Source organism: Myotis myotis, unplaced genomic scaffold, assembly GCF_014108235.1.
Source record: "Myotis myotis isolate mMyoMyo1 unplaced genomic scaffold, mMyoMyo1.p scaffold_m19_p_1, whole genome shotgun sequence".
In the NCBI taxonomy this organism is placed as follows: Eukaryota; Metazoa; Chordata; class Mammalia; order Chiroptera; family Vespertilionidae; genus Myotis; species Myotis myotis.
In genome coordinates this window covers 56,359,457-56,377,884 of record NW_023416313.1, presented here as the reverse complement: position 1 = coordinate 56,377,884, position 18,428 = coordinate 56,359,457, and the positions used below count along the sequence as shown (strand labels likewise).

Here is an 18,428-nt window from a genome sequence, read left to right as displayed (position 1 = left end):
GAATTAGTGTTGAACAGTATGCACATAGCAGACACTGGGAGGCTTTTACAAGAGAGACAATGCTTGGGGCAGTCATTGGGGGGTGACACCACCACCCTGGTTGTACTTTATTTTTCACAATTCTTCTGAACCTATCTTCTGCCTATAGTGCTTTGTCACTATTAAAGATTTACTCCAAAATTGAGAGTTTTGCTTAATGGTTTATTTTACCCTTTTTTAGTTTACAGCTAAAAAACTGTTGACTTTTCTCTGAAACAGAGATTATCTGTCACTGGTGGTTTAAGTTGAAGAACAGTTTGCTTATCACAGACTGTCTTAAGGCAATAAGAGATTTCACAATCTGAATCTATAACGTTTTTATCCTTCAGAAGTTGTTTCTTCCAACATTTATCATGATTTCTAGCCATGAACATCATTTTCTTACAGTAGTGCATAAGAGCTATTGGCCTGATTCCCATAGATGTGCTCATTTTGCCTTAGCCTGATCTGTGGGAGGATCTGGTTTTATGCTGGTGGATACCAATTTTCTTAGACATCTTTTTCCTGCTGGAATTTAGGGGAAGATGCATCTCTACCTATTACCAGTGGAGGAAGCTACCAGGTATTGGTGAACAATGTGTTTTATTTCACACAACGTGTGGTGGACAAACTTTGGCAAGGCATGTTCAACAAAGAATCTAAACTTCTTATAGATTTTATAATTCAACTAATTGCACAGGTAATCCATCGTCACTATTACTTGTAGAATACATATTTTCCAATTAAAAAACTTTTCCTAAGGTGTTACAATTGTTGGAAATAAGTGTAACTAATAAGATAATGAATGTTAACATTTAACATAAAACTCAGCTTATTAAAAGTGAATAAAAAATGTAGACTTGTAACCCTATTCCCCCCTTACCCATATCCGGTGCCAGTGTGTCTCTTGCGAGGTTATCTGGTTCTCTCAGGCTATGGGCTCTCACTCTCTCCCCATGGGTATTGCTGTTTGCTGCCCAGATAACTTCCTTTTAATAAAAATAATTTGTTAATAAATTTGATAAGTTTTTTACAGTATGATACATCAGTGTGTAAAGGCTAACAGAGCATGAAGAGTTGATATCAAAGGAATATTCTCTTCTTGTAATTGAATCTTTACGAAGTCCATTGTAGTCCTTGATCCTTTGAAGATGTTATTTTGGTGTGTGTTTTTGTGCCTTTGCCTAAGGAAAATTTGCCTGGTTTAGCATGAGTGATTATTATTTAACACGTAATGTAGAAAGTAGGAAATACTGTTATCATATTTTATTAGCATATGATGCATAGGTTCTTTCTTGTCATCTAAGAATTACTTGAAAACTAAATTTGTATTTAAGCCATATTCACCCTAACAGCTTGTGCAGTAGGAGACTACTCAGATGGCTCTTCCTCATGTTCTTGGCAGGTGTATTTTTACATAGCACTTATCTCATTAAATTCCATTATGTGTCTCTTGGATTTTGAACCCCATAATAGCAAGAGCTTTATATTAGCACCCCAGTACTTAGCATGTCATCTGGTACATAATAAATGTAGCAAATGTTCATATGTGAATGATAAGCAGATCTTTCATTTTTGCCCATGTTACTGAATAAAGTATCTTTCATATCTTCAGTCAAAGAGAAGATCCCAGGGACTGTCCCTGGATGCGGTCTATCACTGCCTCAACAGGACGATCCTATACCAGTTCTCACGGGCACACAAAACTGTTCCACAGCAAGTAGCTCTCCTCGATTCCCTCCGGGTCCTGACTGTGAACAGGAACTTGATCCTGGGACCTGGGAACCATGACCAAGAATTCATCAGCTGCCTGGCTCACTGCCTTATTAATCTGCATGTTGGAAGGTAACTCCTTTAGGTTCAGTTTGCCACCTTGAATTTGTCTTTGATGTTTTTTCACCAAAACTTTTGGTTTTATTTTTATTGATAGTAATAATTTTTTTTTCTTTAACCTCAGTTTTATCTAAAACTTAATGTAAAAGGTAAAAGTCAACTGTTGCTTTTTTTCAATGAAATGCGTATTTTTTTAAAATTTTCTATATCTTTAAATTTTTCATTGATCACCCTATGCCATGTATATAATTTTAAAAATATTTATTTTAAAGTAAATATACATTGTTGGAAGTTAGAGGAATAAAAAGAAAAGAATACAGTGAATAAATACAATGGTGTATGCTAAATGGGTGAAATTAGTATTTTTCCATTGATTGCTTTGTCAGATATTTCTATAGTGACTGCTAGGTCCAGGCATTGAATTAAAGATTGGGGTGTGAGCAAGAAAGACCCTGTGGCAGGGCCTTGGAGCGTGCAGTCTAGGAGGGAGGACAGGTAACTAAGCAAGACCAGTCAGGTGTGCTGAGTGCTAGAAGCTAGAAGCAAGGTGCTTTGGAAGCATGTACTAGGTGCCCCTCACCTGGAAGAAACACCTGCTGAGTTGCATCTTGAACCTGGTTGAGGAAGTGGTTAACCCTCCAAAGAGGTCAAGGAAGAGGGATGTAGGAAGAGCCATCTGTGTGATTTCCCAGTGGGGGGAAAAGCATGTGACACATTTGGGAAACTGCAAGTACTTCATTGCTGCTGGAGGAAAGAGTGCTGTGATTAAGACTGGAGAGGGGGCAGGGGGTCATGGACATATGAGGAGAATGTGCTTAATGAACTTTTTGTAATTTTTAGGTAAAACTGTTCATCAAAAAGTGTCTTAAATATTAAGATGTTCATCTCAATGCTATAGTTTAGTGCAATTACATTTAGTCAAGTGGATTTGTAAGATCACCCCTTAAAATGGCATTTTTATTATAAACTAGCCATTCTATTTTTTGCATCTGCTGAGTGTAGTCTATCAGTCTTGGAGCTTTGTAATAGAGGTAATAGAGCGAACATTTACTTGTGTCTGCAGAAAATACTTAGTTATTAGAGTTTTTTAGCTATAATCATTTCCTTCATATAGTTTAAACTGACACGTTTTTCAGCAACGTGGATGGATTTGGACTGGAAGCAGAAGCCCGCATGACTACCTGGCACATTATGATCCCCTCTGACATTGAGCCAGATGGTGGTTACAGCCAAGATATTAGTGAAGGTGAGTACCTTAGTTTTTTTCCCTTTCCTTCCTACTCATTAACTGACAAACAGTCTCCCAGTAGGACATACCTGTAAATACACTGATATGCCCACCAACATACACTGCATGTCCCTATGCCAAGATGGGAAAACCATAACCACTGAAATTTCTAGACCTTAACATTTTGTAGTAACATTGGGAGTCTTAATGATATTTACAGTTTACAGGTACTAGTGCAAATACTAACTTGGCACTTACCATGAAGAGAGCTGCCTGTTGGTAGAGTTAGGCATACATATCACGTTAGAGGTAAAATATTGCCTGAGATGGATTGTCAGTACTACCATTTTTCACTTTCTGTTTTCTATTTTTAATTTAGTTTTCCTGGTGATTTTGTTAAGTATTATGCCTGAAAGGCTTTGGGTGGATTGATTTATTTCCACATTGTTTAGTAAAAAAAAAAAAAAAATAGATCATTATAGTAGTGTTTGTCTCCCCAGCAATATGGTGTGGTAGTTTGCATATGATTTTATCCTTCAGAAGTCCAGCACTCAGTCTTTCAGCCATTTAAGCATTAACTTATTCTCTCTTTTTTCACCAAAAGTTCTTGAACCCCCAGAAACTGAGGGCCCAGTGATTATTTTCACCCCCTCCTCTATTCCCCTCAAGGACCTGACAGTTAAGAACATTGGTTCTCAACACAAGTTTCTCAGACTAGCAACATCCCCATCATTTGGGAACTCGTTAGAAAGCAGATTGTCTGTGCTCACTCAGATCTACTGAGTCAGAAACTCTGACCAGCAGTCAGCACACCTCCACGTGATTCTGGTACTTGCTAAGATTGACTGGTCTAGAGCAAGAGCTAGACAAATTATTAAGGAATGCAAAGCAAGAGGGAATTTAATAGTAAACACTTAAAAAAATCTTTGTTTATTCTTTTTTTTTGCAAAATATTTGAGAACAACTTAATTTTGAGCTTACCTTAAATATTGAGATCTCAAAATTTTCATGAGGGATATGATCTTTTCTTATTTAGAAGAAGCTAGATAATGAAATATGTATATGATCTCCAGTTTTATAAATAAAAATGTAGTCTTTTACATGAACATAAAGTTGTGTGTGGTATGTTTTTTTTTATGTTTTCCAAGTAGCCAACCACATTTTGGTTATCTGAATAATCTTTTTTACTGATCTGCTAGGATATAAAGCATTTTTTTTTTTTTACCATTAAGGACTATAGTTGAAATTCTTAAATGTAATTCATGAAGAAAAATACTAATTTTATATATATTGTTTTTTATCTATTTATCTTTTTCATTTCCTAGGACGACAGCTTCTCATAAAAGCTGTCAATAGAGTTTGGACTGAATTGATACATAGTAAGAAACAAGCCTTGGAGGAGCTTTTCAAAGTCACTCTCCCTGTGAATGAAAGGGGCCACGTGGACATAGCTGTAGCGAGGCCGCTCATCGAAGAAGCTGGTTTGAAGTGCTGGCAGAATCATTTGGGTAAGAAAGTCTGCAGAGATCCTGTGACCAGGAGATTTACACATGGGTGTTATACATGGGTGCACTTTAGATACATAATTAAAACTTTCCCGAAAGGATATTATGACAGCAGTGGAAATAAACATCAATACAGTATAACCAGTTCTAGAATAATCATTCTAGATTATGCTGAGATTTGGCTTTTCTTCTCAGATTAAAAAATCTAAGGTGTGTTATACATCAGGATTCTATGAGTTTGGAAAATAATATAATGCTTATAGCTTTAGTATGGTCACCATCATGGCTATGAGTCCACAATTCCCTGTCTTTAATTCTGAAGTTCAAAAAGCCCTGAAAACCCAAGGTTTGTTCATTAATTTGGTCCCAAAATTCACTTGGTAGCAAAACCTGTCCTATCTTTATTTATTCTACTTGGAATGAATATTTATACATTTTGCACAGAAATATTAATGTGTTAAAATATGGTTTATCACCATAGACCCTGTGGTAGTGTTATATAATGAAATTTAGGTTATGTACTGTATCACCTTTTTAACATTCAGAACATTTTAAATTCCAAAGTATACCCAGCATCAAAGATTTTAGATAGGGGATTGTAAATTGTTATTAACATAGAAACCAATTTCATTAAATTTGCATATTACTGCAGAGCGTGAAGTTTCAATGAAAGGTAAATCCAACCAGTGTACTAATTGTCAATCAACTATCCTTATCCAAGATCACCTGTAAATAAGTGTGCATATCTCAGAGAATGTGTCTGTAGTGTAAACTGCTTTTGATAACTATAGAATTGTGGTTTGTCACCATGATGCCAGAGTATTGAAAGTAAGACTGATAAATAAATTACATGGAGAAATTGTAAAATAACCTGAGTTTAATTTCATAGCCCATGAAAAGAAATGTATCAGTCGCGGAGAGGCTTTAGTGCCCACCTGTCAATCCAAGCTGTCCCGCGTAAGCAGCGGCTTCGGTCTCTCCAAGTTAACAGGATCAAGAAGGAATCGGAAGGAAAGTGGTCTCAATAAACACAGCCTTTCCACCCAGGTACACTGTTTGGTTTAATTGATGATATGATTAGAAATTTATATTTCAGGGTTTAATTGTAGAATTTTATATAACACACGTAACATGTACCACGCACATGACTTGATATGGAACTTTTCCACATTTTTGCTTTAGAAGAGAGAGAGAAATAACTCTAGCCCTGGCCGGTTTGGCTCAGTGGATAGAGTGTCGGCCTGTGGACTGAGGGGTCCCGGGTTCGATTCTGGTCAGGGGCATGTGCCCGGGTTACGGGCTCAATCTCCAGTGGGGGGTGTGTAGGAGGCAGCTGATCAATGATTCTCTCTCATCATTGATGTTTCTATCTCTCTCTCTCCCTCTCCCTCTCCCTCTCCCTTTGTCTCTGAAATCAATAAAAATATATGCAATAAATAATAAAATAAAATAAACCATAGCAATCATTTATAAAAAAAGAAATAACTCTAGATTGCAGTAACATCTCATTTTATTGTAATAGAATTGCATTATGAGTGCTATGTATTTACATCCATTTCATAACTGGACATAAGATGAGATTCAGATATTGACATATGATCAGACTATGGACGATTTTTATGAACTTTTGATAATTTTGTTACTGATATTTTAAAGTAACAGCAGAATAAAATGGCTTTTCAAAATAAATCTTAGAGAGATACACACACACACACACACACACACACACACACACATATACACACATATACCTGTGACTGGTTTTTTTCAAAAACTCATCTACTTCCAGTATTAATTTCTTCCTCATCATACTTCCTCTGCCATCCCCAAGTCTCAGTGGGAAAGGGTCTGAGAGAGACTGTGTGTATCCGTCATTCAAAGTGGCAGCTGGGATTCCCAGGAAGCACAGTCTGAGAAGCAGTTTAGTGTGTGTGATGTTGATTGGGGTTCCCTTGTGGTTATTACCTGTGGAAGAAGGAAGCAGGATTGGTCACAAGAAAATGCCTGGCTATAGTGCAGGTCCCGTGACATCCTCAGCCAACGTAAGTTCAGGGGCCAAAATAGCCTGTCAGTAGACCGGTACTGAGCTGAAATGGCTGACCCTGCTTACCCCCAAATCAATCAGTCATTGGGTATGGGGTGCCCAGGCGGCTCTCTGCAGCTGAAGTGATCCCTAAAGGTAGCGACAGCATTCCCAGAAGCTCAGCAGCAAACCCTTCCCTGATGGGGCATTGGGGTAGGGCAGGGAAGGGTTTTTGTGTTCAACACACATTCCTCCATTAGTTTCATCACATAAGTCATCTTTCAGAGTTTATTGAGACTATTTGTAATGGTGACTTTAACAGAATTTTAACTAATTGTTCAGCATTAATTTCAAGGCTAGTTAACTCATTTTTTCCAGGAAATACATGAAATATTAAACTTATTTTTCTGTCCATTGTCAGGAGATTTCTCAGTGGATGTTTACACATATCGCTGTTGTTCGTGACTTAGTAGACACACAATATAAGGAACATCAGGAGGTAAGAGTCCATAATCACAATCTTGGTATGTTTTGCATTTCTGTAGTGACCTTTGTCGTTTCTTATCATGGCCTTCATTTTGAAATCTGTTTTATCAGATATGAGTATTGCTACTCCAGCTTTTTTTTTCTTTTCCATTTGCGTGGAAAATTTTTTCCCATCACTTCACTCTCATCCTATGTGTGTCTTTTGTTCTGAGGTGGGTCTCTTGTAGACAGCATATGGTTGGGTCATGTTTTTGTATCCATTCAGCTACCCTATGCCTTTTAACCTATTTACATTTAGGGTTATTATTGATAAGTATTTATTTATTTCCATTTTCTGTATGCCTAGGTTTCTCTCTCTGTTTCTTCTCATTACAGCAGTCCCTTTAGCATTTTGTGTAATGCTGGCTTGGTGGTGAGGAACTTCTATAGCCTTTTTTTTTTTTTTTTTTGTCCAGGAAGCTCTTTATTTGACCATCTATTTTGAATGATAGTCTTGCTGGATATAGTAATCTTGGTTTCAGATCCTTGCTTTCCATTACCTTGAGTACTTCATGCCATTCCCTTCTGGCCTGTAGGGTTTCTGATGAGAAATCAGATGTCAGCCTTATGGGAGGTCCTTTGTAGGTAACAGTTTGCTTTTCTTTTGCTGCCTTTAAGATCCTCTCTGTCTTTAATTTTTGGCATTTTAATTATGATGTGTCTGGGTGTGGGCCTGTTTGTGTTCTTCTTGCTTGGGGTTTGCTGTGCCCCCTGAACTTCTGTGAGTTTTTCCTTTACCAGGCTAGGGAAGTTTTCTGCCATTTCTTCAGGCACATTCTCTAATCCTTTGTCCCTTTCTGACTCTTTCACATACTTGTTATTCTAATATTGTTACATTTCATGTTGTCCCACAGCTCCTTTAAGCTGTCCTCCTGTTTTTTAATTGTTGTTGTTGTTTTTTTCCTTTTTGGTTCTCTGATTGATGTTTTTCAACCCTGTCTTCTAATTCATTGATTCGATCCTCAGCTTCCCCTAACATGCTATGTATTCCTTCCAATGTGTTCTTTATTTGTGCTATGTCATTCTTTTTTTATGTTTTCATAGTTACTATATCTTTTCTCATGCTATTGAGCAACATTACTCTGAACTCTGTTTCAGATAAATTTCTTATCTCTGCTTCACTTATCTCTTCTTCTGGAGAATTCTCTTGTTCTTTCATTTGGAGGGTTTTTCTTTGTCTCATTTTGGCTGCCTCTTTAGGTTTGTGACTGTTACATAGATCCTCACACCTCTCAATCTCTAGTGCAGGACAGTGTCAAACACTATTTCTGACTAATTAGATCAGGCAAAGACTCAAAGCCTCCAGAGACTGCCTCTGCCTACAGACTGATATGATTCTGACTTAAATTGCACCCAGGCAATTGTCCTCAGAGGTGGTGAGAGTTTTTTTCAACAGGGTGTGGCAATTGCTTCTGCCTGGAGGCTAATTGTTAGTTTTAGTCTCTTAAGTGGCCTCAGGGCAAGGTATTTTTCAATAGGGTGGGGTCAACTGTGTTCCCCCCAGGCAAGTCCTCCTGTATACCAAATGTCTGTGGGAAAGATGTACTCCACTGCCTGAGGGAATGACTCAGCAAGGAAACCCTGGTGTCTGCCTTCTGAGCTCTAACCCCTGAGTCCCCAATCCTGGCTTCTGCTCACACAGCTTCAGTCCACTCTGCTCTCCTTCTGCTCGAGCACAAGGTGTGTGGGTCCTCAGGGAATTTTGTGAATTGGTCCTTTAAGAGAGTGCCTGAATTTCCAGCTGTCTCTCCCTGACAGAAGCAACCCCACTGCTTTTCACAGCCAGATGTTATGTGGGTACTCTTCTCAGTTGTGGTGCTTTCTGCTGGGGGGCCCAGCTTGGGGATTAGACCTCAGAGTTCTCAGTGGCAACCCCCCATAGCTGAGATATCTCTCTGGGACTTCAGTTACCATCTGTGGGTGCCTGACCAGCCCTTTTGTGCCTCCACCCCTCCTACCAGTCTCTATGCGGCCTCCACTTTTGGTCCTTGTGTATCAGGGTTCTCTGCAGCGAGTCTTCCATTGATTATTCAGGAAGTTTTTCTGTATTTCAGTTGTAATTCCAGTTTGGTCCTGGGAGCGTGTCCATACAGCATCCACTTACTTTGTTGCCATTTTTAATCTCCTCTCCACTTAGCCAGTAGAATGGTTCTTTGCATTTCTTAAGTGGGAAAGGACTCTTTTCCTACCCATTTTAAGGCTAAGTTGCTGAACCGCATTCATCATTAGATTATTTTAATTATTCCTGCCAATAGTTACTTTGGCTATTGGTTTTAAGATCAAAATTTTGAATTTCCTATAGGCAAACTGCATTAAAAAATCAACAAATTTGAAATCATCACAGCTGAATCCTGTTAACATTCAATCGTGACATACAACAGTCCTTGTTCCTAATAAAAATTAAAATATAATACAGATCTCTGTCTTTCAAACTTATCTAGGAGATTGTGAAAATATGCATCAAAGTTTCTGAGAAGTCTCTTGAAATTCTAAATACATAAAAGACTAAAAATAAGGTTTTTTATTACAGTTGCTTGGTGATTATCAGTAAAAATTAAATTCAATGAAAGCTTCTTTGTGAATTCATTATTACTCTACAGCTTATCCTAAATATTTTATTTCCAAAGCAACTGTTTTAAAGATTGTTGAATGCTAAACTGCTAATATTTTATGGTCCTAACACTAGGTTAGTTATTTTAGGAAATTCTGCTACTCCCTGAATACATAAGTACTACTATGATTTCATGTAATTTTATGATTATTCTTTCAATAAGTTTTACTGTTGGTTGTATAAAGAGATCTTTATTCTTAGACTTAGGTTGTATACATATATTCAATGAATCATTAAATAAGTTAGTTATAACCGTCTACTGTTAAAACATTTTATGTGAATGTGAAGTTTCCTATCAGAGTTGAATGTTTATATTCTTTCCATAAAAACTTTGGAAATATTACAAAGCTTATCAGTAATCTAGTGTGTTGGCAATATTTGTTTCCAGATATTAACTTGGTTTTAAGGTATTTGTAGATTTTTCATTGTTACTCTTACTTTTGCTCAAAAACCAACCTGGACTCCTTCCCCGCAGCGCCAGCAAAATGCCTTGAAGTATGTGACCGAGGAGTGGAGCCAAATCGAGTATGAACTGCTGCGGGAGCGAGGGTTGTGGGGTCCCCCCATCGGCTCCCATCTAGACAAATGGATGCTGGAGATGACAGAAGGGCCCTGCAGAATGAGGAAGAAAATGGTGCGAAATGATATGTTTTATAACCATTACCCTTATGTGCCAGACACCGAACAAGAGACAAGTGTGGCGGTGAGTATGCAGAATTACATGTTTGTAATGGTGCCTTGAAGCTTTTTTTCTTAAGCATCTTTCCTTATTAGGTCAATTACCTAAAATGTCCGATTTTGATAATTCAGTATGCTGTATTAAATTGGTAATGTCAGGGTGGTGGTGGTGGAATAAGAGGCTGCAGCAGTGAGACAGGGAGATATTGTAGTGAAGTGGTTTCAACCACAAACTTGGGAGCCAGACTGCCTTGCCTGGATTAAGGCCTACCTCTACCCCTCTATTGCTGGGTGACTTACTACCTGTCATTGAGCCTGCTTGGGCTTCTGTTTCCTTATGCCTAAAATGGAGAAAATAATGGTTTCACCTCAAACAGATGTTAAAAGGATTAAGTTAATTGAAATTAGTAAAGTATTTAGACTAGTGTCCAGTACAAAATAAGCCCTGTATGAGTGAGTGTTAAGTAAACAAAATGAGTATTGGCACTAAGCAATGCCCATTGAAGAAACGTAATAAGCAGCAAAGAACAATTGCCTGAACATGTAGATCTTTCCATTCATGTTAAGAAGCTTCATCACCGACTCCATGGGTTTAAAACAAACATTTGCCCTTACGTACCTTTTTATACAAACAAGTTACCCTTCCCAAAGCCTTTGTTCAGGATTTTTCACAAGACTAAAATAAATTTTGTCTAAACTGATAATGATTGGGGAATTGCATATTATGTCTGGGAAAATAGAGTCTTTCCCAGTAGTCACTACAAATTTAAGAAGAGAAAACACAGGAGTATAAGATCCACTGAATTTAAGTCTGAAAGTCCTCATAACATTTCTAAATAGTAATTTAGCTCTTCAGTGTCTAAAAATATTTCCTTGCCTACAAAATATATAATAGTTTCCTCCTTAGAAACGCACTTTTGTCATGGAATCACAGCTTTGGGAATTGAAAGAGGATTTTGCAGATAATTTCATGCAGTTTCCTACTACTATTATGTCAATGTGTAATGAGCTATAAAAACATTATTTATGAAGTATTTTACTGTTTTGTACTTTGTCTTCAAAATGCAATGTACATTTCATACTTAAAAGCACGTCTCAGTCCAGACTAACCACTTTTCATAGGCTCAGGAACCATATGTGCAGAGTGGGTACTGTGATACATGGGCAGCTCTAGAGAACCCCTGACTTTTAGACTAGTGTTTCATGATTTTTTAAAAAATCAGTATCCCTTATTAATGAGTAAGATTTTCATGTCTTCCTTTATTATCATTTAAATTTTCAAAAGAGTTATTCTGACTTTAAAAAGATAGTCTGGAAAAGCATATTTTAAGATTTTCTCCCTCACCAAGAATCTGACTACCTTATGCTTAATTTATCTCTGGATAGAAAGGTTACTAGGGGTTGTATTTCATATTTTGTTTCACCCTAGATTTTAGCTGCCTCTAAAATGAAGTGCTCTAAATAAATCTATTGAAACTCATATCCAATTAGAAAGTATTATCATTACAAAGAATCATCCACTGACAAACATATTGGGTTTGTTCTTCTGAGGTATTTGGTTAATAGGATTTTAGAACCTGAGAGCTTATAAAGTCCATCTGCTTGCCCAGTGTAGAGGTTTTATTATATTTTATTAAAAACTTCACTTTAAAACTAAGATTTATAAAGGAGACTTGGAACATGGGTCTTTTAATAAATAGTTCAGATCATATAATTTGAGGCAACTTGCATTGTTTCAATCCTCCTTTTTTTTTTACTTCTGGCAAAGCCCTGGCTTCATATACTTATACTCATGGGTTCCACCTCTGTCCAGAAGCTACTTAGAATGTAGGTTGTAGACCTGCTAATATATGGTTACTTAAAACTTATCAACATAGCTCCCAAGGTCTACTGTTTTCCAAGCTATTCAGTTCTATCAAGAAGTCCATATTTGGCACAGCTGTAACTTAAAATGCCATAATTTCTAATACCAGAGCATTGTGTAAGAAAATTAATCTACCCGCATTTTTGTAGCCTTTTACTAGCACCTACTTTTGTCAGAGCAAACCAGCAATACATTCTCTCGTTCTTAATCTTACCCCCAAAATAAATAATTGATTAAGAATTTAAGCCAGATTTGATAAAATATTTTTTATTGAATTAATACACATTTAAATGGAATCCATTCAAGAATACTAAAATACAGGTTGGGTTTACAGTTGTGAGTACACAAAAGTTTATTGTTATATCATTATTTATTAATTATTGTATTATTTTCTTTTTTTTAATATATATATTTTATTGATTTTTTACAGAGAGGAAGGGAGAGGGATAGAGAGTTAGAAACATCGATGAGAGAGAAACATCGATCAGCTGCCTCCTGCACACTCCCTACTGGGGATGTGCCTGCAACCAAGGTACATGCCCTTGACCGGAATCGAACCTGGGACCCTTGAGTCCGCAGGCCGATGCTCTATCCACTGAGCCAAACTGGTTAGGGCTATTGTATTATTTTCTATATAAACAACTGTAAATGTACTTTTGCTTCATCCTGTGTAAGGTAAATATACTCCCTTGAATATGTGACTGACACACTATTTTTATTTCACTGAGGCATATACTTTTTGAGTTACATAACCAGAATATTTTGTGTCTTATCTATTCCTTTCCTTCTTTATAACAGTGTTATTTATTTTACAGAAGTATATTTAATTTTCTATATCAGATAAAACAAAATAACCTATTTAGAGTTTAGACTTACAACCTTAATATCATTAGCATTTTACCTAAGCAAAGGAGTTCACCAGCCTATGAAATCTAAACAGACACTCTCAGAAATAGGTATATGCCACATGGAATTTAGTTTTTAATCAGATGGGGTACATATTGGGAAACACAACAGAGTCAAGAAATGTTAAAGATACATTTCAAAATAGAAGACGCTCTGGATAGAGGAGATGATTATAGAATGCAGACCCATGCACAAGTCTAGGTTAACCTGCTGTGATGAAATCTGAAAGAATAGTTTGAGTTTGCTAGTTCAGAATCTTTTGTAGATCTCAAATGCCATTGAATATCCACTTTTGTTCTGTGGAATATGCAATCTGGCAATGGTGGCAGCAAATTAATTCTAAAACCTAGAAGCAACAGCTATCCCATGACTTCTACTGTGAAACCAAAAAAAGAGTGAATACTGTACTTTTAAGCACTCTACAGAGTTTACATGCAGTGGAGTCTGTCTTATCATCCCAGTTTTACCATGAGGACTAGAAACCTAGGAAAGTTAAGGAACTCTTTCTCGGTCGCAGCTACGAAGTGATAGAACCATGTGTAATGTTGACAGAAATTGAATCATTTTTGAAAAGGAAAAGATTCTGATGTTTCTTGGTTTTGTGACATTATCTGTAAATAGTGAATTTCTTCAGACAGAAACCATATATTAGGTTTTGTCTTTCTAATGCTAACAGAGTACCTAGAACTTGATAGATTCTTGATAGATTTTCATTGAATTGACCATCAGCATTCTCTTTTCCTAACTTAGAGATTTTATCCATTGCTTCCTGTACATTCTGTAGAATTTTCCTAATTCTGAAATTTTTCCACTAGAGCCAGATTTTATGGGACCTGAAGTTTATACAACTTGGAGGGAAGAAGGAGGCGGCTCCATAAGAAAAAGAGTACCAAATTATGTGTACAAAATTACTAGGGTCAGCCCCTCTTCCAGTATTTTGAAAGGAGCCCATGGGAAGTAAAGGTGGTTGAAGTTTAAGCTTTCTTAACCTCATAGTAAACCCACCTCTGTCCTGAACTATATTAAATATTGCCTACCAGAAGTAGAGCTCAGTCTTTCTTCCCTTCAACTCTTATAAATGTGTTGCCCTCCTTGTGTGAGTCTTTATAAAATATAGTCAGTACTTTATGCAATAACACGTATTTGCCAACCTAAAAATGGCTTTTGAAGCCTCTTGATAGGTTAGCAGGCTTTACCTGGAATGAGAGCAAATGGTTTGATTAATTGCCTTATTGATTAAGAATAATTAATGTTTCTAAGTAACATTTACTTCAATAGTCCTGTTGCTTAAGCTGAAGGAGTACAGTGATGATTAAAAAGTTGTTTTATTGTTTTAAAATCTGTGATGTGTTAGAAATGAATCAAGTGATTTATCTTAGTCATTAAAATTTTATTTCTTAAACCTGGATAATATTGTATACTGCATAAAAAATAACTTACCTATTCTAAGTTTTGAACTTTTATTTCTTGGTTTTTAAATTTGATGTTTATTTATAGAATATAGAACATATTTTAGTGTTTTATTTGCCACAGACTCAAAAGCTTTCAGAATTTCTCAGTTAAAATTATTTTCATAAAAGCAAGAATAATTATATCCTGAGGAAAATTTGTATATGTGGAAAATTCGTATTCTTCCATGAAAATAATTTATCTCTGCACAGGGACTTTCCTTGGGAGATAATTTTCTTAACTTAAAAAAAGCTAAACTAAATTGCAATATAATTCTATATTTTAAGTGGTAGTATAAGTTATAGATAGTATTAAAATGTGAGCCTAGGACAGTGATGGCGAACCTTTTGAGCTCGGCGTGTCAGCATTTTGAAAAACCCTAACTTAACTCTGGTGCCATGTCACATATGATATTTGCAACCATAGTAAAACAAAAACTTATATTTTTGATACTTATTTTATATATTTAAATGCCATTTAACAAAGAAAAATCAACCAAAAAAATGAGTTCAGGTGTCACCTCTGACACGTGTGTCATAGGTTTGCCATCACTGGCCTACGATATGATAAAAATATAAAATCTGGTTGTTTTTAAGCAGTTTGTCTAATTACCTTGAATCCTATTAAATGAAATAAGATTACATATTTTGCTATTAAAAAATATTTAACCATTAATACCAGGTTTTAATTCTGTAATCCCCTTATTTTAACAGAATAATAATCTCAAACAAAATATACTATTCTTTGCAAATATCTTTGGAGTAAAAACCTCAGTGTCTACCTATTAATGTTGGGCTGCTCAGTGCAGAAGGATAAATTTATTGAAAGGACCCTTTTCCAATTAAGGGAGTCTCTCATAGCTGCCTCCACATATATTTTTATGTAATATATAGACATCACAGGACAAAGAAACTGAGCAACTCATTCAGGAAATTCTATTGCCAGCATTATAGAAAATTTTAAAGTAAAAGGACTAAAAAAATATTTTCTAGAAATTTTGACTTGGAGAAATTGAGATTTCCATATGAGCATAATTACAACAATAATATATTAAAAGCCTAATATGCAAATCGACTGAACGGGTGGAATGACTGGTTGCTATGATGCGCACTGACCACCAGTGGGCAGATGCTCAACGGGCTCACAGCTGGCTGGTGAGCACAGCGGAGGTGCTGGGAGCCTCTCCCACCTCCGAGGCAGTGCTACGGAGCAGCGAGCAGGCAGGCGGCAAGGAGTGAGGGGTCCTGGACTGCGAGAGGGCACAGGCTGGACTGAGGCTGCCTCCCCCCGCCCCCCCCCCCTCCCGTGCACGAATGTCATGCATCGGGCCTCTAGTTTTAAATAAAAGAGAGCTGAGGTACTACTAAAATTATTGGTATAACATATATCTTATCTATTGAATGCTTTACTACCATTTAGTAAAATAAGAACTTTAGTTAGTGGATCAGTGAGCACATGTATTAAAAGAGCAGCACTATATCATATGCTGCAGAGACAATATAAGAGTGTACCTGTCAGACCCTGCCCATAGTCCAGTTGAGGGGTACGTAGTGGATATCAGAGTTGGGTTTGACAATAGTCATTGGTCCATTTTGCTATATTGGTTTCTCACACATCTATCCAGCATTTATCTTGTTTTTCTAGGAATTTCAGTGATTGCTGAATCAGTGCCCTCCATCCCTGTGCACTTCCACATGCATGTCAATAGAGTTCAGTCATTGTTTATAATTCTGTTTTTATTGACATAAATGTTACACACATTGAAACATACAAATCTTAAGTGTACCATTCCATGAATTTTAACAAATGTGTAGTATACACATGTGTAACCAAACTCTTATCAAGATAGAGAACATGCATGTATACTTTAAAGATTATTCTTCAATATAAGGTACGAGTTTAAAGTTTGTTTTGAAAAACAAAGGTTTACTAAAACTGCGTGAAGTATTTGAAAGCATGTCCAGTAGCCCCGCGCTTGTTTTGTCTAGGGAAGCAAACATCTGTGAAAGCATTTTGCCTACTCATGTTTACCGTAGGGAAAGATACCAGAAGTCATCTTCAGATATAAACCGGGAAAAGGCAGATAAATTGGAAGTAGTTCTTGGGTGCATTATTGTCTGTCTGTATGTATCTGTGTGTTTACCTGCATAAGCCACACACTACAGCTTAACTAGAAATTTCCTTCTGTCGATCAGGATTTTATTCTGAGAATAAAATATAAAGCAGCCACTTAATTCTTCTTTTTTAAATTGTTGACACTATTGCAGATGTCCCCATGCACCCCCCTCCTTAATCCCCCTCCACCCAGCCCCAGCCCCCTTACCTCCTTCCATCTGTACCTAATTCTTTAAAAGTACTTTTTACAAAAACTTTTGGTTGGAGGCTGACATCCAGTCTGCCTTCTGCTCTCAGCCTTTACGGGGTTATAGCAGTAAGGTGGTGAAGGAAGTAAAGGCCATGGACTTTATGAGAGGATGTTTTTAAATAACAAGCACTTAGTGATTTGTTTGGTTCAGGGATAGTGCAGATAATCATTTAAACCAGTTGCTCCTATTACAAAACAGATCTGGGGAATAGGGAGTGAGCCAGGTGAAAGGTAGGTGGAAGACAATAGCTAGCATCAGGTTCTATTTTCTAGTTTTTTCCTTTTGAAGCCGTGAAGAGTTGCCTGTAAATCATTCATGCCAACGGCAGCCAGTGCTGAAGTTGTGTCAGTGTGGTCTTTAAGTGTATCCTGTTCAGTCTTGAGAATTAGTGTATTTTAGTTTCATTCTAAAACTACTCTTGATAATGGAGAAAATAATCACAAGATGCTCCGTGATTATTTCAAACAGCCTAGGATGTCGTGTTAATTTTCTTTTGCATGAATACGGGTTCCTATTCCACACAATCCTCAAGAAAAATTTATTTTTATGTTATTCTTTATGTTTTTTTTTTCTGATGTGTTTATACTTAATACCCTGTTTTCAGTCTGAGATCCCAAGTAAACAGCCTGAGACTTCCGATGATATCATTCCTCAAAAGGTAAAACAAATTACCATAAAATAATGCAAACTACTTGCAGTTTTGGTTTTTTTGTTTTGTTTTGTTTTGTTTTTAGTGCATGGTAGACTAGACTAACTTAAAAGATTGACTTTCAATTTGCTCTTCCTATAAGTTTCTTAGAGTTGAAAAGTGGGTTTCATTTTTGCTGAGAACTGTTCTGGCCTTTCTCGGCTTTGCTCTAATTAGCTTCCTAGGGTCTGTGTGTGGCTCACTAACAGGTGGAGTGTTCATTGCTCTCACTATAAAATGTGTATGGCTTCATACTTAACTAACAAGTTCTGACGCATGTTAGTAATGGGCAGCCTGACACCTTCAACTGTTTTTTCAATTACTCATTTAATTTTACTAGATACTAAACTGTATTTTGAGAATGCAAGGGTATTTCTCTTTTAAAATTATTTTTTCCATCAGAAGGAACTAATGAAAACTAAGAGTATATGACCACTTTTCAAAATACAATTTAAATTTATTTTAATTTGTTAAAAAAATTATAATTTTTCCCCCAGGAAGATTCTGTACATAATTCAATAAAAACTGTAGTTCTTTAGAACACAGAACTATGCTTCAAAATATTTAGGGGAAATGCCTATGGTTCTGAGTTTAAATCTGTAAATGTTGTCCCACATGTGTTCATTCATTGTCTTGCCCATCACTAACTCTGCTTTCATCTTTTTAAAATGAACAATTTTGAGTTAAAGATAATAGTTATATATCAAGTAGAAGAACTGTGAGAGTACAAAGTG

General features: G+C 36.5%; 1 protein-coding gene across 10 annotated transcripts in view; it reads left to right on the top strand.

The window, feature by feature from the left end:
- Window positions 1-18,428, top strand: part of WDFY3 (WD repeat and FYVE domain containing 3) — a 182,118-nt gene that overhangs the window by 112,396 nt on the left and 51,294 nt on the right. For 8 of the 10 annotated variants that reach the window (XM_036338502.1, XM_036338493.1, XM_036338472.1 and 5 more), the window contains 8 exons: window positions 558-718; window positions 1,634-1,863; window positions 2,988-3,097; window positions 4,405-4,587; window positions 5,474-5,631; window positions 7,029-7,106; window positions 10,219-10,446; window positions 17,611-17,664. In XM_036338502.1, coding sequence (XP_036194395.1) covers window positions 558-718; window positions 1,634-1,863; window positions 2,988-3,097; window positions 4,405-4,587; window positions 5,474-5,631; window positions 7,029-7,106; window positions 10,219-10,446; window positions 17,611-17,664 — 1,202 coding nt within the window. The remainder of the gene's footprint in view (window positions 1-557; window positions 719-1,633; window positions 1,864-2,987; window positions 3,098-4,404; window positions 4,588-5,473; window positions 5,632-7,028; window positions 7,107-10,218; window positions 10,447-17,610; window positions 17,665-18,428) is intronic. The other 2 variants (XM_036338482.1, XM_036338510.1) reach the window with 1 other exon arrangement.